Below are 25,958 nucleotides of genomic sequence, written 5' to 3'. Positions count from 1 at the left end.
ACGTACTACATATTTTATCTATCTTGTTCGTTGTCTGCTTCCATGAGGGCAGGAATGTTTGTTGTTTTGTTCATTACTGTCTCCCACCATCTAAGTCAGCGTCTGGGGTGATGGATAGATAGCAGGAAAGATGAACGCGTAGTGGGACAGTCAACACCTTAACTGCAATCTCCCGAAAGACCTTGAGCCAGAGGCACCCACAGATTCCTGATTCAGAGAAACTATAACATAATGAATGTTTATTATTGTAAGCTACTGAATTTGGGAGCAATAAGCAACAATTGCACCATTTTATAATTAACAGTGGGTAAGCCAACCCTTTCTAAAGTCTGGCCCTTAGATCCTGAGTTTTAACATAACCTACCATCAATCATATCCAAAATGTCTTATTATGGCACATTGTTCCCAAATTCTGCAGTAACTCGGTTGAACAAACTGTATTATATAAGCCACGTCTATTATAACAGGGAAGGAGGGAGGAGTTGCCACCACACAGCTCATTGAACTCCGTCTGAGCACTTTGCAAATATAATTTTTAATCTTTTATCTTGTGAAAATGTTCAACTTCCCCAGACCTGGCACTGATCTGACCTCTACTTTCCAAGGCCATCCTGTATTCTTTCCTAGTAAGACCATCCTTTTATGTTCTGTTCATCATGACATGGAGCAAAGAAAATAGAACCACCTGTGATGAACCCACTCAGTCCCCAGATGGATCAGTGAGTTCTCCCAGGCTGCATCTATCAGTCTCTCAAGTAACTACTCAAGGGGGTAAAAAAAAACTACAAAGAAAAAAAGCAGATCCATACTTTGAAGTTATACCGATTAAAAGCCATCTGATTTAGATTTTTAAATTTAGTGATTCAAAACACATTTATCGTCTAGGAATATATGGTGCCTTAAGGCAGAAGGGTAGAAAACCACCAGCTCTGCCCCAGAGGAGCTTACAATTGGTTGAGAAGTCCTTGAGCCTCTTTTGGAGACTTTCTATATGTGACCCAAAAAAATTAAAAAAAAAAAAAAAAGAGGACAATTACTCTAACTAACATTAATGTCACTCTCCAGCATAGGTGCTTTGCTAGACATTGCTGAGCATGCACAGATGTAGCAAACGTGTAACCAGACACGGTTACAGACGATGTAACTGGATGGAAAGCCAGTTTCATCAGCACTGCCCAGGGACAGTTTTCTAGCATCTGCTGTCTCATCCCTCAGATCAGGGGTGTGGCTAGTGACCCGAGCCCACAGACAGCACCAGCTCTGGTTACCCAGAGAAAGAGGGGCACCACTGACGTCACTGCCTGCCAGTTAAGGCAGATATGATTTTCTCTGATCAGTGAAACCTCACTGAAAAAAGCGCAGAACACACAATTTTCTGGTAAGAATACGCCTATCTTTAAAATGTCTATGCAGAGAGACAAGGCGTGAGCAGTAATGTGGAAGAGAAAACGAGTTATTAGAGTGAATAATTTTTTTTTTAACATTTTTCTCCTAGGGTTAGTATTTGAAATTTAGAAAACCCAGATAAGTATTTTCCCCCCCCAAAAAATCTTTTAAAATTGGGCAGATTCTCCTGGTCTCTTAGGATCCCCTGGATTCTTTTTTTTTTTTTAAGATTTTATTTATTTATTTGACACAGAGAGAGAGTACAAGCAGAGGGAACTGCAGGTAGAGGGAGAGGGAGAAGCAGGCTCCCTGCTGAGCAGGGAGCCCGATGTGGGGCCCCATCCCAGGACCCTGGGATCATGACCTGAGCTGAAGGCAGATACTTAACTGACTGAGCCACCCAGGCACCCCAGGATCCTCTCTCTGGATTCTTATAAATTCCAATTATAGGAGGAAAAATTCTGAGCAATACATCATTTTCCTATAAGGATGGAAGACATAAACCCATTCTCACTATTACTTAAGCTCTAGGAATCAAGGGGAAAGGCTTGGTTAATTCAATATGGTTTGCAAACTGTACCTTTTTCATAGGCCTGAGAAGGCAAGAGGTTTGTAAAGTCTTCACTTGGAAGAACAGGCTCAGGGATATTGATTGAACGGAAAGGACTTCCTTGTGCTTGAGCAGGCCCAGCCTGTGAGCCATGTTCTTCTTTTTGAGTTTTCCTGGGGAAGGAAAACAAAGGGTCTTAATGCCTGATGGGTTAAGAAGAGAATCAGTTCAGAATGATTCCAGAAAAATTCTGAAACATTAGGTTGAACCAAAAAAGTGCTGTTTTTGTAAATTAAAAATAGTTAGATACTAGCAATTCTTAGGGCTCAACTTAATTCATTGCCAAAACTGGAGAAAAAATTTCAAATACGTACAAATCACATCCTAATGGTAATACCTATATTTTTGTTTTTCTGTTCCTGGCTTCCTTGTCATCAGGATCTGTACAGAGTTTGCAATGATGACAATTTGCTTGGGGTGATTTACATTCACTTAACAAAGCAACACAAAGGTACCGGGAAGCAGCAGGTCTTCAACTACAAACAACAAGCCATTCTTTGGAGTCACACAAATATTATTGCCATATTTCTATTTTAAATTTGATAATTTAAAAACCTATAACAATAATGATTATATATGTTTAACGGTGAAACTTAATTGACTCAACCTGGCTGAGATATTAACATAAATGTATTTTCAATGGTGGAAGTAAAATAGTAGTAGCATTAGAGAAATTTTAGAAAACTAATTAAAAAAGAAAATCATGAGTGACCCCACTATCTTAACACAACAATCACCATTTTAAAATATATCTTTCTAGTTTTTATTTTACATGTTTTTACAGTTGAAATAAAATTCTACATGTCATCTTATATCATTTTCATTTCACTTCCTATTGTACTGAGTGCATTTTCCGTGTAATTATTACCATCCATTTTTAAACGTAACCGATTTTTATGATGCTATAACTTCCATCACATGCTGACCCACAGATTCCAGCAGCATGTAGCCAGCTATCTATCTGCCGATGGGGGGAAGGTGTTCTCGGTGTAAGTATCCAAGCCTCTGCTTATGGGTTTGCCGTTGGCTAATTTTGTGTAAGACACTCACTTGGCTTTAACCTTTCGAGATTCCCTTCGCTTTTCCTGCTGAAGCTGTTCAATTTTCTGTTGCATTTCTTCTTGCTTGGAAGTGATGGCCTGAATCATTGCCATGGCATTGCTCAGCTCTTCCTGAAAAATAGGAATTGATACATAATGAATCCGGTAAAAGGGGTGAAAGGATATAAGATGATATCTAGTACACAGTAAGCTTTTAATATACATTTGTTGAATGAATGAATGAGAAATGAACATCTTATTTCTATTGCAGTCTGTAATTTTAACACAGAGATCCAAGAAAGAAAAACATGAAATAGATTTTTTGTGTGTGATAATTAGCAAATGGGCCAGAGGGAAAATTCTTTTATTTGACTGCTACATGAAAAGGTGTTTTCTACTTCTGTGGCTAAGATCAAGAACCTCTCTGTTTAGCAGGGGAGTAGAAAAGGAGCCTAGGGGGCGCCTGGGTGGCGCAGTTGGTTAAGCGACTGCCTTCGGCTCAGGTCATGATCCTGGAGTCCCAGCATCGAGTCCCGCATTGGGCTCCCTGCTTAACAGGGAGTCTGCTTCTCCTTCTGACCCTCCCCCCTCTCATTCTCTCTCTCTCTATCTCATTCTCTCTCTCAAATAAATAAATAAAATCTTAAAAAAAAAAAAAAAAGAAAGAAAGAAAAGGAGCCTACCTTGAAATAGTTTAACGAATTCTTCATCTCGGTAACTTTTTCTTCCATGGAACATCGGCAGCTCTTAACCTTCTCTTCCAAAGCATATTCTCCATGTTGAATTCTTGACAGTTCTTGCATTGCTTCCGTGAAACCAGTTTTGAGTTCAGAGGCCAAGGCCTGCAACTAAAGATAATCACCAAGAATGAGTTCAATTTGCTATAAACTACTATAAATACTGCCACTGGCCCCTTGAATTTTCATTTTGTTTGAGAAACCAAGCTCCTGAAAATCTACAGACCTCATATACTGGTAGACTAGAGTTTAGACAACATAAGGCAACCTTGGTCCCATTCTTTTAGGGAAAAGAGGGTCTTTTTTATATAGCACATGCCGAAGCTGGATAGTGACAAGCAAGCAAACAATTAGGTTGACAGGTCTTCCTGTGAGCTATGTTTATTCTAACACCTTTGCTTAAAATGAGATTCACTTGAAAACCAACATATGCTTGTGAAAGACAATCTTGATCCAGTAACTCTTTGAATCCCATGAAAGAAAGGATGGGTCATATTATCCCTGGTGTTATAGAAGATGAAGAAATTCAGTTATTTTTCCCTTAAAAATTAAATGATAAAAAGAGTAATAACTAAGCATATCTGAGAATTTCTTTGAAAGGGAACAGGATTCATATATGTATATATATGGATGTTGGATGATGTCATGGAAAAGGAGAAAATGGCATTTGCATTTGAGTGGCAGGAAATAGCTACAATGTTAGGAGCTCAGCACACTGTTGATAGTGATGTTGAATTATCTTCAAGAGTCAAGCCTGGTAGTGTAGGAGTGCACACATTGGACTTCTGCTGTCAACTTCCACACCATGAAAAAAGTATCAATTTTGGAGTCCGACAGGGTACGAACCCTAGCTCTCTCCTATGAGAAATCAGACCTCAGGCAAGCTGGTTAACCTCTCTGTAGCAGTCTCCTCCTGCGTAAAATAACTACTGTGACACCTATGTCACAGGGCTGTCTGGAGAATTAAGTGAATACAGATAGGCAAGTTTCCTGCCACAGTGCATGCTTGGTTCATAGAAGGTGTTCAAGAAATTTTAATTCCTCTCCCCCTTTCAGTGGCACATCAAAAAGTTGAGCACAAACAGAAATGTGGAGAAAATAGAGCGCTTCTAAAGTTCAGGGTTTTTTTTTTTTATTGAACAAATAATAATACAATAATAGTACAATCAGATAATAACACTTTCTTGAAATTCATGATCGTACCCTCTGCTAAAGAGAGGAACTCTTAGCCCCAGTTCTCTCTTTAAAGCAGAACTTTTGACAAAATTACAAGATTCCTTCAAATGTGTACTTCTAAACATTTTCAGAATCTGGTCATCCAAAACGACTCCAACTCACAACAGCACCTCCCACTATAAAATGACTTGGTCTCCTACACCACATTTTTAAAATATGGGGTTTTGTGGTTCACTGTGCCTCAAAGGTTTCTTTCAAGGGCCGGGAATAGGGAGAAATAAGAGGAACCAAAGAGATGATTCTGAGGAAAAAAGCAGGACCTGCCAAGTGTTCAGGGCTAGAAGCCTGAGAAACACCATGAGCAGTCTGTATTTCGCTCCAATCATTTTTAATGTTAATTAATCTTTGTGATGGATTTTAACACATGTCCTAACCTAGTCATTGTAATGGCTTAAATCACCAGGTCAATTACTTTTGATCTGGTAGTTGTCATTACATAAATTCATCTTCAGTGAACAAAATAAACAAAATCGACAACAATATAATATCAAAGCAAAATCTGTGCAAGTTTTAAAATTGAAGGAAGGAAACCTGACGTTCATTCAGGTACTCTGAAAACCTGTAAACTCAGGTTTCCTGTTTGAAAAAAAAAGGGAACCATTATCCAACAGAAATAGGTTTCATTATCACTGCTCACTGCATGTGTGGGGTTTTTCCCAGGAACCAAAAGACAGCAGTAGGATCCTAGGGGAAAGGACTTTTCCTCACCGTAGAACCCCAGCTCTCAAAAAAAAAAAAAAAATTTTGAGTTTTCCCTAATAGCCAGGTTATATAGGGACTTTGGGAATTTTGAAACCATTTTAAGCCATGAGCCCATTTCCTGGTACCTACCATCGAAGTAACACTACTGCCTGATAAACAGCTTTACATCCACTGATCAGCCAGGGAGGGGATGCCATATGTGAGCATAATCGCTTCGAACATGTTGATTTGAAGATAGCATGGGGTTCAGTATCTTTAGCTGCTACCGACTGGTTTTCCAGTACCAACTGGCCATTCCTTGTGAATAAAAAATATCCTGAGGACATGGACTTAACATCTTTTCTTTGCTCTCTCTTCAACTCTCTCATTTGACAGCCCACAGCCCACCCCAAGGATTAGAAATGGGTGTCTACCTTGTTCTCCAGCGAGTTGAACACGTTCCTCATCTCGTTGATTTTTTCATGAAGCTGCTCTAGAGAGGTTATGATCCCTCCATCCTGCCGCTGAAGGCGGGCTCCCACCGGAGGCAGGTTCAGGGAAGACTTGTACTTCGAAGCCTAGGGTACCACAGAGGGCATCTTAGGCTCAAAGAAATAGGGGAGAGGAGTCCGAATTCTTCCTATTTCCTGGTCTTAATTTCTGTTTCTCAATTTTCTTTACTTTCTTGGCTTCTTAACTCTTCTCAAGGTGAATTTTAATCAATGTCTTCCCATCATTTTCCACCAAAGTTCCCTCAAACTAAATTTTCATAAATTATGCAAGTTGTTCCAACTTGTTTTTCACACAGATTTGTCCTTCGTTCTGTTCCATTATCAAGGTCAAAGTCAACTCAGGGGACTGGGCCTGGGCCTTGAGATCCCTGCTAAGTCATAAATGTCAAGATTTGAGAAAGCTCCATAAGGCAGGCCAAATTCCTACAACACCTGACTACAGGCTGTAAGAAGCAGCACATGATGGCAACGATGCCAACGTGATTGCTTTGGTTTTCCCCCAAACCAGGGTTCGTACAGAAGAAACATGGTCTTTCTGCCAGTTTTCATCATCTTCATTTTAGGCCTTTTTATTAATCCCCAGAAATATGATAATTTAAAACAAAAAGTGGGCAGCAAGTCGTTTGAATAGTCAAGAGTAAATTTCGCAAATCTACTCCTCTACACTCCCTGCAGAAGTTGACCCTTAATGTCATTCTTACAGGCCACTGGTGAAACTGCTATGAAGCATGGTGTGCCAGAAATTTATCTTATCAATTCCTGGATGCACCACTGGCCTAGTAGAATTAATTTCTCTGATGTTGGAAAATATTCCTTAAGGGCAAAAAGAGACTGAGGCTCAAACGGGACTTACAAATCGTAGAAAACTTTCAATGGCAATTTTAATGATGAAACCTATTGCTGTAGGACTGGTTCCCATAGTTTTTCAGTTAGGGGTCCTTTTGGCACATAACTCATTTTCTTAAATTATTTTCATTACAGAGAAAAAGAAAAAAGAAAAAAAAAAAACGCTTCACATCTCCTTACTTTAATACAACCGCAAATGTTTTGGCACATTTCCTTCTGTTTTGTTCTATGGATATAAGTGCATACATTTATATGTTTGAAATCATACTATAGATATATTTTGATCCTACCCCCTGCCTTTTCTGCCAAACACTGTTATAAACCCTTTCCTATAGCCTTCGATTTTTTTTCTAAGTGTCTATTTTTAATGGTTACTCAATATTCCATCCTATGGATGTGCCAGTTTATCCACCCATTCAGTTTTCTTGGAAATTTATGTTGTTTGTAATTTTTCAACATTATAAATAATGCTGACATATAATGTTTTTTATTTAAAGCTTGGTATGTATTTCAGATTATTTCCTTAGGATAAATTCCTAAATATGAAATTACTATGAGTTTAAGGACGTTGGGTAATATTTGACTCAAAGGGCTAAATTAGTGTATTTAGAAAAACATGTCTTGGACAAAATATATAAAACATAAGTAATATAAATGGAGGAGGCTGCAATGTTTACATGTTACAGGTGAGCCAGAAACACAGTTGGAATTCACATCATTAGGCGGGAGTTGGGCTAGGACCAAATGGTGCAGTTACCACATCTGTGGCCTTGATTGTGGGACCCCACCCCCACTTCTCACGTTAATGGAATCTTATTTTAAAAATCCATGTGCAGAAGGAAGTAGTCCGCAGCAACACAAGCTGACTCTGGAGAAGAGATTGGGTGAAATCTCAGAGGCCTGTGTACAGTGAACAAAGGATGGGAGAAAATTGGAATAGAGCTGGATTCAAATAAAAGGGAATATGAGCTAAGGAGCAATCAGTGTATCCACACAGATTCACCGGTTCTGATAATAATACTGGAATGAACTGGGAGATGGTAGTGCTCATTCTCCTGTTGGCTGCCGTGATCTGATTTGGGTCAATGTACCTTACTCACCAAGGAGGTCAAATCCATCTAAAGAGCAGGGAGCTGATTAGGGTTATGAACATTTTAACACTTTTACTGTAGTTTAAGAATTTTTGTAAAAGTTTCCAATTTACACACACTCATCAGAACTAAATATTATTAATTATTTTATTATTCACTAATCAGATTGTCATAAGCTTCAAAAGCCTCATCTTCTCTCCTACTTATTAGCTATCTGTAATTCTACTTTGGTAAATTATCTGTATCCTTTGCCCATACTCTACTGAGGTCTCAAGTTTCTTTTTTTACTGACTTGTATTAACTATTTATGTATCATTAAACCCTTGTGGTATTTTTTTGTAAGAATTTTCCCCATGTTTTTATTTGCCTTTGAATTGGTTGAAAACATATTTACGTTGGGAAATTTTTTAATTGTTGTGATGTGGGTGAAATCTCTAGCCCTTTCCTTTGTGATTTCTTCCAGTGCTTTTTTACTTAGACATTTCACATCCAGAGACAAGATAAATATTCACTAATTCTAAATTTTATAGTTTGATTTTTTTATTTCTAGCCCTTTAATCCATTTTTGAGTCTATTTTGATTAATGTATGAAGTAAGAATCTCTTCTTTTTTGTCCCAAAGAAGAACCAGACAATTTTCCAAACATCATTTGACACCAGACTAAGTGACTGCATCAGATCTCTTGGCTCAAAGCAATATACACATCTTGCAGATATTCATTCATTCAACTAATATTTATTGAATATGTATTATATTCCAGGCACTGTACTTTATGCTGAGGATACAACAGAGAGCAAAATGTACTAAATCCCTGCCCTTGGAGCTTACACTCTAGAGAAGGAAACAGACAATTTAAAAAAGTAAATAAACAAGATAATATTTAATGTAATTTCAGGTAGGGATGGGGGTTTATCAAGAAAATAAAGTAGATAGAAAATGGCTAAAACATCATGTTTTGCTTCAAATTTCATATTTTGCTCTCCATTTTTGGTATGGATTGTGTTCTATTATAGTTAACCTCTCCCTGCTTCCCTCCTTCCTCTTCCTCTTCTTCTTTCTTTACTTCTCCTCATCTTCTTTTGGTTAAATGTTGCTTGGAGTAAACAGACTGGGGCTTAGGAAGCATTCTTTTAAAACAAGGATGGGGTTATAACCACATTGTCACAGAGGTCATATAGACCAACTTCGCTTCCACTGCTTCATCTGTTTCATTTGTTCCACTGCGAACAGATGTACTTGGATTTGTGATACAGTAAGAGAATGAGGCCACCCCCCCCCTACTGCCGCTATATTTAGCCAACATTCAGGGAGTGACCTACATAAAATCTATAATAGACTTTAAATCATACCTAAGTTTAAAGACATACTCACAGTCATTCCAATGCCCTACACAGGTCAGATGTGAACAGAGGGGAGGTGGGCAGGGAAGGCATTTGGAGGTCGTGGACGAATGAGGCATCAAATCAGCACTGAGTGAAGACTCACTCCTGCTTCCAGGCCTTTGTTCAAGCTGGTCCCCCTGCTTGAAACACTCTTCCCCATATCCACTTACCAAATGACCAATCTGTCCTTAAATGCCTGGTTCAAATCTTTCAGCCAATATTCATTCATCCCTCCACCACATCAATGCCTCTGTTGTAATCCTTCCAACAGCCTGTTTGAGCTAATTATTGTATATGTTTTCCAGGTGGCGGACACTTAAAAATCAATAGCAAATGCCTGTTGCATGTTTTATTTCTTATTAGACCAAGCAGTTGATTTTACACATAGTAACTGCTCAATAAATACGTAGTAAATTGAAATGAAGCTGTTTCTTCTACCCCTTCCCACTGCTGGTCTTGGTCTAGGAGCAGCACGACTACAAAAATGTTTTCATAATCCTGTGTTGGCTCGCCCTGATTGGCCCACAGCAATGATCTCTTGCATGAGATTTCTGGGCACTAGTTGTTATTTTCACTTTACTGTCACTTAAACTCAACAAATCTAAATAACATTTCCCCTAAAACTCTCCACTCTTCTGGATTCCTATTGCTCTTTTCAGAAAACCACTCTTTATCCTTACCAACGCTTAAAACTTTACAGCCAACTTTGAAATCAACCTTTCTCCCAGCCCCCACCAAGCCCTGCTAGTTCTTTCTTCCCTCTCCTGCATTCCAGGTAACAGTGCCTTAACTCTAGAGAGGAACATGGAGTTTCCTAGCCCAAGCTTCTTTTATATTACAAATTACATCAGAATAAAACATCCATGATTTTTAAGGACAGAATTTTACTTTAAATTTACATTTAAAAGACAGACGCCAAATAAATACTGTGTAGAAAGCCAAAGCAGCCCCAAGTGACCCCTGTTGCAAACATATTATAAAATGTTTTGCAGAATTTTTATCTTCCTCAGAAATTAAATTATTTCCATTGTTTAAAGGGAGCTTAACATTTTTTTCGATCACCCTATGTGAACATCTGCAATGTTAACCTGCTTTCAATTCTCAATTCTCCCTGCTGAAATAGTAAACCAAGAAAAACAGAGCTTGCTCTCTCCTCCTCTCTCATGGAGATGGCATCGCACTATGTCATGGCCAGAGTGATGATGGTGACAGGCAAGGAAACTGGAGTGGACGTGGAAGTGGTCGTGCTGTAATTTAGAACCTGGATAAGCTGTCCTTCACTGAACAGCTTTCTCAAAGGTGCAACGTGAGCGGCACTCTCTGCCCTGCCTACCTCATGGTCCTGGTAAGGGAACAAACGCAATAACGGATGTGTAGGCACTTGTGAGTGCTAGAAAACTTTATACATAAGTGACAGTCATCACCATCACACACAGGAGTGTTCAAAACAATCTAATTGTCTTTACCTGGTAAATCTGTGTGGAAGGGTTATTCATCGGCATATGTTCATTCTCTCCTGTAGGAAGAAAGAGCTTTGTTCAATGAATGTGACTCATTCTGTCCCTATCCTCTTCACACACATGCAGGGAATAAGGGGACTCATAGGACCTTGAATCTGTGGCTGCATGACAAGAAACCAATGATACAAGAACAAAACATAAGCTGGTGTAAGTGGTTTCTATATTCACATCCTAATAACCTAACCATATCTACCCGATACAACTCTTGTAGTAAAAAACAAAACAAAACATGTTCTACCACAGTGGGGAAGTTTCTCAACCAAACTGAATGATTAGTGATCATTAATCAACCAGAAGGGAATACCCGTGATGGTTTTCCCTCATGTTCTTGGGGCTGACAGGAGTTTACTTGAGGGGGTAGTTTTATACTCAGGAAGGCCACACCAGACACCTGTCCAGTTGTCACTCTGTTGTTTTCAGGAAGCCTGCATAAAGTGTCCTTGCCAAACTTCTAAGCTCTCCCCTCCTGTCACTGCCCAGATCAGCTAAGGTAATCTTACTGTGTTCCTGGGCAAGAGGGTCAGTAAAGGGAATTGTCAGTGGGAAGATTCTGGGAAGGATGCAGGCAGAAAGAAAAGAATACTGACAACACTAGAGACTGTGAAACACAGGGCAAATACAAAGGAAGTAGTAGGTTATAAAAACCACTTACAAACTGGGGAGAAGAAAAGGTTGGCTTAGTACTTTTCAGAACCACATTGGTTGGCCATGAAGACAGGACAATCCATGTAAAACATGCAGCTCATTGCTCATCCACTTAGTTATATTTCCATTGTGTCACGTTGTATGAATCAAGCAGTTTATAGATGAAAGCACCAGTTGCAAATATTTGGTTGTGTGGATATGTATACTGTTCTCTTAAGACATACTGGTATAGAAAACCCTTCCTTAGAGGAACCGGCCTCAGTGTATTAAGTTCATAAATAATACATGACCTCAGCCTAGAACTTATACAGACAGAAGGCTGTTCCTATAAAATCCAGGTGGTTTGACCTCCAAAACTCCTCACACAAGCTTAGGTAAAGATTACTTAGCCCGTTTTATACTGTGTCCCAACAGCCTGGTATCATGGCAAGAACCAGAACATGAGAACAGAAACCAGGCTCCCAGATCAAACTTTGACATTTTGTGATTGTAGCATGACTCCTCTATGAATGTTTCTTATCTGTAAATTGGAGGTGATAACAGAACTATTTCTATATGGTTGATTCGATATGGTAAAGATGAAAAGAGAGAGCACTTATGTTTCTAGAAGATGTTGGATGTTTATTAGTTGAATCTGTATCTTGGCCTTATTCAGCAGGTTGTTCTGAAGCAAGTCCTAAAGTTATTGCTAAGAAAAATAAGATAACTACTCAGACCAAATTATACATATAGCATTTCCTGTTTCTCCAGCACCAAGTCTGTGCTCTTCATGGTCATTATATGATGGTAAGGAGATGAGAATAGTCAAGGTGACATATTCTCATGTTTTGATACAACGGCAAGAGAAGACTGAAACCTACATTTCTTAAATCCTGAGATCTAAAGCAAGACATAGGAAAAAATCTAACCTTGCTTTGTTTTGGTCTTTTCCATGGTGCCTGTTGCTTCTTTCCTCCAGCTGATTCTTCAACATTACATCCTCATTGTCCCTGGATCAGGCCACCCCTTCTTCTCTGGACCTGGCAACTGAAATCAAGAATAAGGGATAGCAGGTAGAACTGGTGAAATAACTGGACTTACTTTATGTGTTAACTTAAAATAATTGAAATCAACACAGCTATTAGAGACAACTTAAGGTTTGTGTAATTTCAGAAGAGTAAAAATATCAAATTAATATTTAGTTTAAAGGTTAAAGGTAGGGCGCCTGGGTGGCTCAGTTGGTTAAGCGACTGCCTTTGGCTCAGGTCATGATCCTGGAGTCCCGGGATCGAGTCCTCTGTCGGGCTCCCTGCTCAGTGGGGAGTCTGCTTCTCCCTCTGACCTTCCCCCCTCTCATGTGCTCTCTCTCTCTCTCTCATTCTCTCTCTCAAATAAATAAAAAATAAAAATAAAAAATAAATAAAAGTTAAAGGTATTTTGTAAATAAATATGAAATTCATGACTTAAAATTAATGGCAGTTTGTAATATTACATTCTTTTTTGGATCAAATTAATTACTTTAGACCCATTAATTTTATTAACAGGTTATATTTTAAGGAGATCATCTTAAGAAGAAAAATCTTAAGCAAGTATGAAGGCCAATACATCGGTTTCTATTTCATTACACAGTAAATGCCCTGATGACCTCGTTCCCACTTTTGGCATCTGGTAGACCACTGTACACACAGGAGGTGTTACCAAATTGGCCTGGTTGTAGTGATCTTCAGACATGAAGCCGCATGTTCAGAATGCAGTCTAACAAACAAACATAACCATCAGTGTTGTGGACATTGGCCCTCTTTTTGACCACCTAGAATTTTGACCCTTTCCAATGATGGGGGAATCCTCCCATCTTATGAAGTTTGGTTAAGCCTCTTGCTCTAGAGGCTGAAAGTGGCAGGTTCTCCTAGCCTCTCTTGCAGCTTGGGCATGAAGGCCACATGACCTAGGATATGCCACTCAGATTTACTCACTCCAGTTGATATTGGCAGTTACGGAAGGATTTCCGAGGACAGATATACTGGATGTACTTTGTTCTTTTTAAGAAACGGAGTTCTTAAAACATCAGTGGAAGCAAGGGTGGTGGAGGTGACCATGATCTGGTATAGAGTTGAGGTAACTCCAAGTGCTGCTTGTGGTGCTTTCCTCACCAGAAGAGCCGTACTCTATGATTTGGGGCATTGTTGCTGGCTGCATAATCCCAGTCTTGTTCTCCAGTCTCCCAGCAATTCTTTTTTTTTTTTTTTTTAAGATTTTATTTATTTATTTGACAGAGAGATAGACAGAAGAGCACAAGCAGAGGGAATGGCAGGGCGAGAGCAGTCTCCCAGCAATTCTATGAGCTGCCCACATCCTTTCAGCAAACTCCTTTGCTGCTGAAATCAGCCAGAGCTCTTTTCTGTTGTGTGCAACTGAGAAACCTGATTGAAACTATCAAAATATATTAACTCTATCCAAGATTGAGAAAATACAAGTCAAAAATGTGTTCATTGCTCTAGAAAGGACATATCTAACCTATAGTGACAAAATGCAGATCAGTAATTACCTAGGATAGGAGGTGGGGCTTAACTAGGAAGAGGCACAGGGAACTTTTCAGGGTGATAGAAATGTTCTATTGCTTACCTGTGGTGGTGGTTATACAGGTGCATACATTTGTCAAAACTCATAAAAATGTATGTTTTCATTGGGTGCATTTTATTCTCTACAAGCTACACCTCAAGAAAGTAGAATTAAAACTTTTCATTCAGGGGTGCCTGGGTGGTGCAATCAGTTAAACATCCAACTCTTGGTTTCAACTCAGGTCATGATCTCAGGGTCATGAGATGGAGCCCCGGGTCAGCTCCATGCTCAGCAGGGAGTCTGCTTGAGATTCTCTCTCCCTCTCCCTCTGCCCCTCCCGCTCATGCTCTCACTTTCTCTCTCTCAAACAAATAAATAAATCTTAAAAAAAAAAACCTTTTCATTCATATATTGAGGTCTGTAAAGCAAAATAATAAGTTGGCAGGGGCAGAAGTGTTAACATGAATGAAAAAGCAATGTTCAACAGCTATTTAATTATAAATGAGGGATATCAAGATAGCCAAGGCTATACAGTCTTTGAAATCTTGTACATTCTTCATGTGAACATGAAAGTTACATCAAGGTGGGGCATCTTCTTTAGTTATCTGAACGTCTCGTACAGCTGATGTAAGTATTACTCAGATGAAAACTTTCTTCTCCTTAGCAATTGTTCACTTGTTTGATATCTAATGGATTCTATGATGTATGTAAATTAAATCACGGAATGTTAGAGCCAAAGGCCATGAGAAAATTACTTCATCCAGCTTCTTCATTTATAGGTGAAGCAACTGAGGCCTAGGGAGGGGAAGAGAGATGACCTGCCGTATGCCACGCAGCTTTGGAAAATTACTGTTAGAAGTGACGTCTGTTACTGTTTAGGGGGAAAAGAAATCTTGAAATATGTAAAGTCATGTTTTTATGGATAATTATTACCTAGGGGTTTAGTTATCTAATCTACAACTAATTGAAACAATCCGAAAATACCTCTCATGTGTCATAGATAAAATGTAAATGTACAGATTTTCAGAGTTAGGACATCCTCAAGCTCACATATATACCTATGGTAACTGATTTCAAGACATAATAAAAAGTGTGTGGTTCACATAAAGTAAATTAGAATTTTTATTTTATTTATTTATTTACAAAAGCAACAAAACTACATTAGAGAAATTTTAGAAAATACAGAGGAAAAAAACAACCATAGTGCCTCTAGTTAAACAACCATGACGATCGTTCAGCTGCGTTGCTTGCCAATCTTTTTTCTCTTGAATGTTTCACACGATTGTTAATGGACCTATTGGCATCACTGTTTCACCTACATTATAGCATAAGTGTTTTACTTTCTTTTTAAAAACTTGGATCCTTGTTACTCATGTTTTTATGGTGGCCATTTGAGCAGAGAGTTGGAGTGTTCTCCCCAGTCCCGATCAGTGTTAACAATCTGCTTGTGTTCTTCCATTCCTCCCTCCATCCTCATATAATCATATACACACATATACACAGAATTTACATGTCATTGTAGATTCAAATGAGGCCTCCCTGCATCTTATTTCTTTCACTTAATAATACATCATGGCAATCTTTCCAAATTAATTGATATAGATCAAATAAATTATTTTTAATGGCTGCATAGTATCTGAGGTACGAATGACCTATGTTAATGATTTCTGTATTGATGTACATTCCCTCTATTTCCATTATTTTGACACTGCAAACAGTGCTATAACAAACAGCTTAGTACATAGAGCTTTACACATTGGTGTTCTTAATTATGTGGGGTTTTAACAGATACAACTAGACTGTTTCATAAGAAGGCTCATCTCTCCCAAGAACATGGCATGAGTACCTCCTCTCCTGTATCCCAGCCTATAGTGAATGTTAACACTTTTTAGTTTTTGCCCATGAGGTGAGTGACAAGTGATATTTCATAGTTACTTTTGTTGATTGCTAGCGCTACTGAGCATCTCTGCATGCACTTACTGTACATTTAGATTTGCTGCTTTGGGATTATCTATTCCTCTCCTTTGCATATTTTTCCATTGGGTCATCTGTCTTTTCCTTATCAATTAGTAAGAATTTTCACATAAGAGAGAGTAGATTTTTATTTGTCATGTGAATTTTGAGTATTTTTCCCATCTATCTTTTTTGTCTTCTGACTTTGTAGTCACTTTTGCTATTGAAACATTTTTTTAAATTTATGAAGTCAAATAGATCTTGTTCCTTATTTACTTCTAGATTTCTTGCACTGCTTTAAAAGCTCTCTGCAGCCCCAAGATTTTATATACATGTTTCCCTAAATTTTCTTCTAAGGGTTTCATTATTTTTAAGTGTTTAATTCATTTGGAACTTATTATATGTGGTGTGAGGGAGTGTTCGATTTGTTTGTCTTCCAGATGGATAGCTGCTTGTGCCTGCTCCAGTCATTATCTAGCCATCTTTTTCCTTCATAGAATTTGAACATTATTTTTGTCACACATTAAATTCCCATATACACAGAGATCTCTTATGGGCCCTCTGTTCCATTCTGATCTCTCTGTTTCTATTCCCAAATCACAAATTATAGATGTTCTTCTGTGTTTTAAAGATATTTGGTAAGGCGGGGCGCCTGGGTGGCTCAGTCGTTAAGCATCTGCCTTCGGCTCAGGTCATGATCCCAGGGTCCTGGGATCGAGCCCCGCATCAGGCTCCCTGCTCAGCGGGAAGCCTGCTTCTCCCTCTCCCACTCCCCCTGCTTGTGTTCCTGCTCTCACTATCTCTCTCTCTATCAAATAAATAAAATCTTTTTTTAAAAAATATATTTGGTAAGGCAAGTCAACTATTATTTTTTTATAATTTGCTTCACCTGACATTTATTTTTCCATATGAATAAATGAACTCCAAGATCATTTTACTCATTACAAAAAAAAAATGGGATTCCCATTGGAATTGTATTAGATTTATATATTAATTTGGGACAACTGATCTTTTTTTTACATCAGATCTTGTCATCCAAGAGCATGTATATTCTTTCCATTTGACTGGATCTTGCTTTAGGTATTTTGATCAGATTTTATTGTTTTCTTCTTAAAGATCCTGTACTGTTCCTGTGAAATTGATTCTTCAGTACTTTATAATTTTTATTGCTATTGTGAATGTCATTTTTCCACTTTGACTTCTAGCTGGTTTTTGTATTCTCTATTTTTTCATATTTATTTTACATTTAGCCACCTTAGTAAATTCCTTTATTAATTATTGAAGATTTCTAAATGAGTATTTCTTGGCGTGTCTGGGTGGCTCAGTCAATCAAGCGTCCAACTCTTGATCTCAGCTCAGGTCTTGATCTCAGAGTTGTGAGTTCAAGCCCAGCGTGGAGCCCACTTAAAAAATAAAATAAATAAATGAGTATTTCTTGAGCTTTAATAATTTTTTAAAGTTTTTTTTTTAGTAATCTCTACACCCAACATGGGGCTCAAACCCACGACCCCGAGATCAAGAGTCACACACTTTTCTGACTGAGCCAGCCAGGTGCCCCCTTTTTAGGTGATTTTTATCCTTATTTTCAAATATTTATACTGGTTATTTCATTGTCCTATCTTATTGTATTTCTTAGAGCTTCCAGAATAATGTTTACTAATAATGGTGATAGTGGACATCATTATCCATTTTCTGATTTTAATGTAAATGGCTTTAAAGTCATTTAGAATGATACTTGCTATCTTTGGTAAATGATCTCTATCAGGGGCACCTGGGTAACGCAGTTGCTTAAACGTCTGCCTTCGGCTCAGGTCATGATCTTAGGGTCCTGGGATCGAGCCCCACATCAGGCTCCTTGCTCAGCGGGGAGCCTGCTTCTCCCTCTCCCTCTGCTGTTCCCCCTGCTTGTGCTCTCCCTTTCTCTGTCAAATAAATAAATAGAATTTTTAAAAAATGATCTCTATCGTATTTAAGTAATTTCTTTTTAGTTCTATTTTACTAAAATTTCTTATTAGGAATGGATATTGTATTTTATTAGTCCTCTCAATAGCCATTGATAGAATTGCTTTTTTTTTCCCTTTAATTTAGTATTATAATGAATTATGCTGCTTTCCTAATGTTGAATCATCCTTACATTCCTATAGTATTTGTTTGGTCATAGGATATATCTCTTTTGATACACTGCTGGATTCTATTTGTTAATATTTAGACATTTTGCATCTATATTCATGAGTGATTTTGATCTGTGGCAGGTTTATTGTTTTTTGTCTTTTCTTCTTTTTTGGTATTAAGGTTATGCTAGCTTCTTAAAATGAATTAGAGAGTTTTCAATTTTTTCCTATAATTTAGAAAAATTTCAGTTAAATTGGAATTGCCTGTTGTTTAAAAGATAATAGAGCATAGCTATGAAACCGTTTGGACCTTGTGCCTTTTTTTAAAAGATAAACAGATCTTTAAACTCTTTTCAATTTTCTCAAAGGTAATCGATATACTCAATTTTTCTACTTAATTCTGTAATTTGTGTTTTCCTAGGAAACCATGTATTTCCTTAAATTTGTCAACAAATCTGTTGATAGAGCTTAAGCATCTTCCTGTGTGCTATATAAAGAATGGTGGAGGGTGCCTGGGTGGCTCAGTTGGTTAAGCGGTTAAGGATCTGCCTTTGGCTCAGGTCAGGATCTCAGGGTCCTGGGATCAAGCCCTGCATCAGACTCCCTGCTCAGCGGGGAGTCTGCTTCTCCCTCTCCCTCTACTTCTCCCTCTCCCTCTGCTGCTCCCCCTACTTGTGCTCTGTCACTCTCTCTGTCAAATAAATAAATAAAACCTTAAAAAAAAAAAAAAAGAATGGTGGAGAGAGAAATAACATTTATTGAACAGCTGCTATGTACCAAGCACTATTGCTTCATATTTATTTATATTGTCGCATTTAATTGAATCCTCATACTGGTCCTGTTGAGCATGTATCATTATCCTCGTTTTGTAGAAGAGAATATTGAGGGTTGGGGAAAATGAGGTAATAATATGCCCAGGATCAAGGATAAAAAAATGTCAGAGGGAGCTTGAATCGGAACTCAGGTCTCTGTGACTTCAGAATGGGTGCTTTTATTACTCGTGTCTTTCTCCAAATCATTACATAATTGTTGTATTTAGTTACTCAAAAATAGTTGTTTGAGGAAATGTGTCAGTTTTCTTTCCTTCCCCCAATTATTGAACATTAGGATAGTTTTCTGTTTTTCACTATAATAAGTAAATATTAAAAGGAATATAGCTTTTTTTTCCTTTCATATTTAAGACATTTTTTTCCTTAAGCAAGATTTCCAGAAGAGAATTACTAGTACTGTGATCATATAAACGAGTAACATGTATCGAAAGGCACATTTTAAAAGGGAGAATAACAAGATTACATGGAAAAGTAGTATGACTTTTTCTGGAAAAGGCCTTACTACTTTCTGACATTCCCTTTGAGATCTTATTTACAGTCCTTGCTTCATTTTCTGTGGGAATCCCTCACTCTCTGAGCCTTTCTCTAGCCGGTCCTTCACTGCCCTGGAATCCCTAACAGGCGGATGCTTTGCTCTCACCAAGTTAATGTGGCTTCTACTCCTCCCCAGTCTTCCTCCTGTCTTCCCATCTCTACAACAGCAGTGCCAGCCTGTAAACACACCCATGTGGGCCCTGGCAGACCCTTGGAAAACACTGTGTGTTAAGTTTTTAGGAAAAGCCTCTTAGATACTAAACCATGCCTGATCATTATATAGGGCAACGGTTTTCAGTCTGTACTCTTCGAAACCCTCGGGCTTTTTTGAACCTGCCTTGGGAACAGGGAGAAAGCCACCAAGCTTGTGGGGTCCTGGGCCCCCCTCTCCATCCCCTTCAACCCAAGTCTCTCTGTTCTTGTCTGGTTAACAAACTGCAGGTTTGGGGGAAGGATTTCCTTTTAAAATCAGTTTCTGCTGCTGAAAGACAAAGGTTCTAAAATTATTGCAATAGAGAAAGAGGAATTAGCCTAAGAAGTGATAGCCAGATTTTTATGAAATACATTCAAATAATAAAGTTAGTAATATTAATAAAGTTAATAGAAGCCTAAAGAACACTGAAAAAAAATCTCCTGGCCTTCCCCGAGACTGACCTAGAATGTATACCGTGCACACACATACACGCAAAAGACCACAAAAACTTAGGATTGTCTATTACTTTCCAATTACTGCTGTGACAGAAAAGGAAAGTTTGGTACTTTGGGGAATTGAAATTAATTGAAAGCAGACTTGAGTTAATTTCCATTTCAGTGTCCTTTATTGAATGGGTCTTTAGTGCACATTTCTAATTTAGTAGAATGAGAACTTTTTATGTTGGGGGGAGGGTGAGGAGGAAATATTTTCCCCTGAAACCAAAGTTAATTCATCAGGACAAATCCTGCAAATGTTTTCAGAGAGCAAAATCTATATAATCTTTGTGATGTAGAAGAATGCTTTAAAAAATTTCAAAGGGGGTTGTTTGTTTTTCTGTGTAGCTGTGCAGGGCACTGTTACCATCCAGCTTATATGGAGGGAAACTGAAGCTCTCAACAATTAAGTATTTGCTCAAAGTTACTTCAGAAATAGCTCCAAGTAAGACCATTACTCTATTAGTCTAGATCTTTAAATAAACCACTTCATGCCACAGCATTTCAAAGTACTATATTAAAAGGAACCACTTTTACTGTCATTAAAAATGTATTCCTTCTTTTTTTATTTTTATTGTTATGCTAATCACCATACATTACATCATTAGTTTTTTTTTTTTTTTTTTTTTTTTTTTGACAGAGAGAGAGATAGCGAGAGCAGGAACACAAGCAGGGGGAGTGGGAGAGGGAGAAGCAGGCTTCCTGCCCAGCAGGGAGCCCGATGTGGGACTCGATCCCAGGACCCTGGGATCATGACCTGAGCTGAAGGCAGACGCTTAACGACTGAGCCACCCAGGCGCCCATCATTAGTTTTTGATGTAGTGTTCCATGATTCATTGTTTGTGCATAACACCCAGTGCTCCATGCAGAACGTGCCCTATTTAATACCCATCACCAGGCTAACCCATCCTCCCATGCCCTCCCCTCTAGAACCTCAGTTTGTTTCTCAGAGTCCATCTTCTCTCATGGTTCATCTCCCCCTCCGATTTCCCCCCTTCATTCTTCCCCTCCTGCTATCTTCTTCTTCTTTTTTTTTTTTTTTTTAACATATAATGTATTATTTGTTTCAGGGGTACAGATCTGTACTTAATCTCAGGAAAAATGTATTCCTTCTTATGTGGGCTCTGAGAGCCATTTGAACAAACAGGTTGAATGGATTGGTAAAAGGAGAAAAGTTCTAGCAAGTCTGATGAGACAGAGAGTGAGAGAAAGAGAAAATACAAAATAGGACAAAAAAGAGAGATGTAACCACCAATTCAGAGGCTATGAAATATTATTTTAAAAATTCTCTATGTCATTTATTGCCAATAATGTTTAAAACCAAATGAAATGGACAATTTTCTAGGAAAACAAATTGCTGAGCTTTAAAAACTGTAAAGTCAACCACAATAACTATCTAGAGGAGATACTGAAAGGGGGTGTCAAATATCTACCCCTCAAATAAGAAATAACCTAGGATAATATCACAGGAATTTCTGAAAATAGCAGTGACTGTATTATGTAATCTGTACCAGGGAATAGTATATATGTAAATCACTAAATCAGTCCCATGAGGTTCTGATACTGAATCTACTCTAGGAAAGCCTAAATAAATAAATGTACAAATATTCTAAATAAAATATCAGAAAGCAAAAATGCAACCCCATGAGTTTTTTTCTAGAGTATAAAAATGGCTGGATGCTTATAAATCTACTAATATAATTCACTAATCAACATAATGCAAGAAAGCAAAGAGCATAGCGTGACTCTTAGAAGCAAAATGATAAGGAGATAAAACAAATTTCACAATGTATAAGCATGGAGGCAAGTGATTAAAATGAGGATACCCAATGATAATGTAATTTTTTATACCTGCTTCTAAAAACAGAGATAACCAAATCATTCTTGAATACGTAGCAGCTTATGGTGGCAAAGGCAACACATTAAAGAATTAAAATATAGGACTCTGTCACCAGACATCCCCCAAAATAAGCAGTCTTATTTTGAAAATGGTCCTCGGTCCTCAAGTCAGCCTCTTAATTGACTTTTTCCCAAATATGGGTGTTGCTAGAAACAGGGCAGCCCCTGCCACTGAACCAGGTCACAAGGCCATCATTCTTGGTCCTTGGTTAACTGCCTGAATGCTTGTCCCCTCCCCAGACTGTGAGCAACTTGGGAGCAGAGTGGGGTTTTATTCACCCAAGGAGCTGTGTCCCCAGCTCCTTGTGCCCTTCTGGGGCTTGTCATCAATAAATACTTGTGGAAGTGAATTGAATTCTCATCCAGGACGACAAGAGAAACATGCCTTCTACCACACGGGGCTTCACATAAGCCAAAAAGAATTACGGGTAAATAGAGAACGAGTTTAGCCTGGAGGTGATTTTTGTTGGTGGGGGGGGAACGACCAAGCAAAGTTTTAGTAGCAGAACTATATCCCCTGTGCCCACCATTGGGCTTAAAGATCCTGCCATGTCCTGACAAATGGTCCCACGCTAAAACTAACTGCAAACACTGCTCCAGCTGAGAGCTCCCAAAGCCAGTGAGCAGAGAGGCAAAGCGTGGGCAACTCCTTAGCCCAAGGGCACATAGAGGTTCTTTACATCAGAATATAGAATAACAGAGATCCTTTCCCTTCCACTCCACAGGCACATTAATTTTCTGGTTTGTTTACCTAATATCAGCCAGGATAGAGTAATTTGGCTGCGTTGCTATGTATCAACATCAATCAGAAAAAAAGAACACTGGCAGGATATCACACACACACACAAAACAACCCAATGGTTAGAGAGAATTATTTTAAAATTTAAAATTGAATTTATCATGTCCTTTAGGACATCAAAACGTATCAACAGTTTCAGACCCTATTACTTCCAGGGGTTCTTCTGACTCATTTTATTGACTGGCAAACATAAATGTGCCAGAACCCAATTTTGTGAACCTCAGTGCTATAGCTTGGGTCTGGTTAGGAAGATGTGCTCTCTCTCTTTTCTTATCCTGGTTCGACTCGCTTTAATTTCAACCTTTCAAACAGGTTCTCTCCCTGGATTCATCTGAGTTGAAGTTAAGAGTTTCTCCGGGACATTCTGCAGGAGTGGAGAGCACAGTGTTGCCCCAGTGCAAGTTAAATGTCTACTTCAGAGGAAGATGAATGACTGTCACTGTATTTTCACCAGGCTGGTCCTGACGGGACGGGCAGGAAGACAGCAAAGGGCAAGAGAGGCTCCTGGGAGAACCGTGAAGCAAAGGGTCCTGAGCTCCAGCCCTAGGGACGACCCTAATTAGCAGGGGGGTCTTTCCATATGGCAAACCTTAACCAGTCCTCAGGAAGTATGCCTCCTGCTGAGGCAGCAGCAGGCCTCCCCAGAGCTGGATCACGTGGCTGAGTTAGTAGTACCTTGTGAAATAGATCATCGGTCACCAAAGCCTTTTGAGGTGAGAGGGGGAACCGGGTTACTGCTGGGTCTCCTGGGAGACGTTTTTTCATAGTTCAGATAAAATGACATCCAATTTGGATCTGCCTTTGGCACTTTCAGAAAGGAGAATAAAGTAAAAGCCAATCCTCAGAAGGACTGTAATTTCTCATTACCTCCCAGTGAACAAAGACTCCAGGCGTTGGAAATTACAGACAAACCCTGCAAATCTATAACCTCAGTTAGAAGAATAGCCCCACAGCTCGTGCACTGTTGACAGGGATTGGTGATGGTCTTGGGCCACTAAAAAGCGACAACATTCTCCCTGCAGAACTGGTCTCCCCACAGACTGTATGCGTTTCTACCTGAGGATCTCAGTCCCTGCAGGTGCCCTGCCTTAAAACCCTCTTCACCCTGCCAACCCGGAGCCCACTCACCCTTCAAAGGACAGTTCATGTGTCATACCCTTCATAAGCCTGCCTTGGCCATTCTCCTCACTAAGGCAAGGGTCATCTTATAACCCGTTATTACTAGAGTTCAACAACACATTAATCTAGATAGAAGAAACAGTCAACATTTTTATTCATCAATAAAAAATGTAAATTCATCATGAGCTTGATTATTTCTTCTATAATTTCAGCCTATTTCATACATGGCCTTCCTAGAATTAAGGCATACTGCACCCAATCAATGAGTAATGTCTTACCACTTCTTACCCATATCTGGTAAGTTTGGCACAAAGTAAAAGGTCTAGAAATATTTCACGAAGAGACCAGAACACATTGGGACTGGTTTTGCTAAGAAGCTATATCCTGATTCCTAAATCTCTTATTGCACTGTTTCAATTTCCTTTTGGGAACAAGTTGGGGCAGGAATAAGTAAATGAAACAAAGAAGTTCTTCATCCTCCTGCCTCCAAACTGAATTACATGCTTCTCCCATCCCAGGTTGTTGGATAGCAATCCTAATCTTCACAACCTTTAAAAATAGATATGGAAACACACTGAACAATCTCACTTGAAATCTATTCTAGGGCTGCTTAAACATGCTATAAGGAAATCATTCCTTGTGTAGATTATACCCGTTTCATCTTGTTTGGATGCCATTTCAAAATGGTTCCCCCACCGAAGGCAAGTCAACCTAACAGGAGTGCATACACGCTGTGCCACATTGTTTCCTGCCTCTAGTGCTGTGCACTTAGTGCTTTTCACGGACCATCCCTTTTGCTTTTTGATAATGCAATCTGAACCTTTTCACCAGGCATCCCACTATAGACCGATGTAACAATGTTCCCCCCAAATCAGGATGGTAGTACACCTGCTGACTGGCAGGGTCCGGGGTGAGGGGGTGGGGGGGTGGGAATGGGAGGAATACTGGACTGAGATCCGACCCTGACTTCTCACTCTGCGGGGCCAAGAGGAAGCAACGTATTCTCTCTGGGCTTCCATTTTCTCATCTCTAGTTCAAGGAGGCTCTCAAAGTCCTTGGAACTCTAAAATGCTGAGACTAAAATCTAGCAGGGTGTCTCCAAATATTACTCAGCAACATGGGACTCTAGCAACCAATGGCCTCCCCCAGCCCCCTCAGTCCCCTCAGCCTCCCATAATTGTTCTTTTGTTCAATCTAAAAAACAACAAAAAAAAACAAAAATGAAAACAAAACAAAAAAACAAAAAACCCACTATACCCCAAACTGGAATTATGCTAAGCCGTTCACAATTTCCTAATCCTTAATTCTTCCACTATGCAGTTTTAGCTGTTTTTTAGTACTTAGGTCTTGATTTTGAGGGAAGGAAACAAAACCATTTGTTCTTCTGATCTTTTCTTTTCTGCTAAATGAGCATCCCTGGTTGTTCTGTTTCTCTCTAATGAATATTTTCACTTGACTCTCCATGGTCACCTCAAGCTCAAGCTGTTTAAATCACACTGGCTCAGGTCATGATCCTCAGGGTTGTGGGATTAAGCCCCACATCAAGCCCCACATCTAGCCCCATGTCGAGCCCCATGACAGACCCTGGGTCTGGCTTGGAGCCTGTTTGAGATTCTCTCTCTCTCTCCCTCTACCCCTCCCCCACCCCTGCTGGCAAGCTCCCTCCCGCTCTCTCTCTTTCTCTCTAAAGAAAAAAAATTTAATTAAAAAAATAGGATGATCTGCAATGGCTCTGCCCTTGTTTTATATGTATGTATATATATATGATTCTAATGTTTTGGATTTAGAAGCAAAGTGAATCC

At 39.0% G+C, this 25,958-nt stretch overlaps 1 protein-coding gene and 1 long non-coding RNA gene across 2 annotated transcripts in view; one reads left to right on the top strand and one right to left on the bottom strand.

Annotated features, from left to right (window-relative positions):
• Nucleotides 1-7,121, bottom strand: part of ARHGEF33 (Rho guanine nucleotide exchange factor 33) — a 49,260-nt gene extending 42,139 nt beyond the window's left edge. Inside the window, exons 1-5 of the mRNA XM_078057423.1 lie at nucleotides 7,056-7,121; nucleotides 6,125-6,268; nucleotides 3,720-3,884; nucleotides 3,047-3,168; nucleotides 1,967-2,109 (exon numbers count right to left, since the gene is read on the bottom strand). Of these exons, the coding sequence (XP_077913549.1) occupies nucleotides 1,967-2,109; nucleotides 3,047-3,168; nucleotides 3,720-3,884; nucleotides 6,125-6,268; nucleotides 7,056-7,121 (640 nt within the window). The remainder of the gene's footprint in view (nucleotides 1-1,966; nucleotides 2,110-3,046; nucleotides 3,169-3,719; nucleotides 3,885-6,124; nucleotides 6,269-7,055) is intronic.
• A 3,758-nt stretch (nucleotides 7,122-10,879) lies between these two features.
• On the top strand, nucleotides 10,880-24,335 carry LOC144379206 (uncharacterized). The gene is made up of 3 exons (XR_013441659.1): nucleotides 10,880-11,188; nucleotides 12,645-12,738; nucleotides 23,350-24,335. It is a non-coding gene; the product is annotated as an uncharacterized LOC144379206 (long non-coding RNA).
• Nucleotides 24,336-25,958: the final 1,623 nt, after the last annotated feature.

This window comes from Halichoerus grypus, chromosome 10 (genome assembly GCF_964656455.1).
Source record: "Halichoerus grypus chromosome 10, mHalGry1.hap1.1, whole genome shotgun sequence".
NCBI classification, from domain to species: Eukaryota; Metazoa; Chordata; class Mammalia; order Carnivora; family Phocidae; genus Halichoerus; species Halichoerus grypus.
Note: the sequence above shows the minus strand (reverse complement) of the source record. Positions and strands in the feature narration are given on the sequence as shown.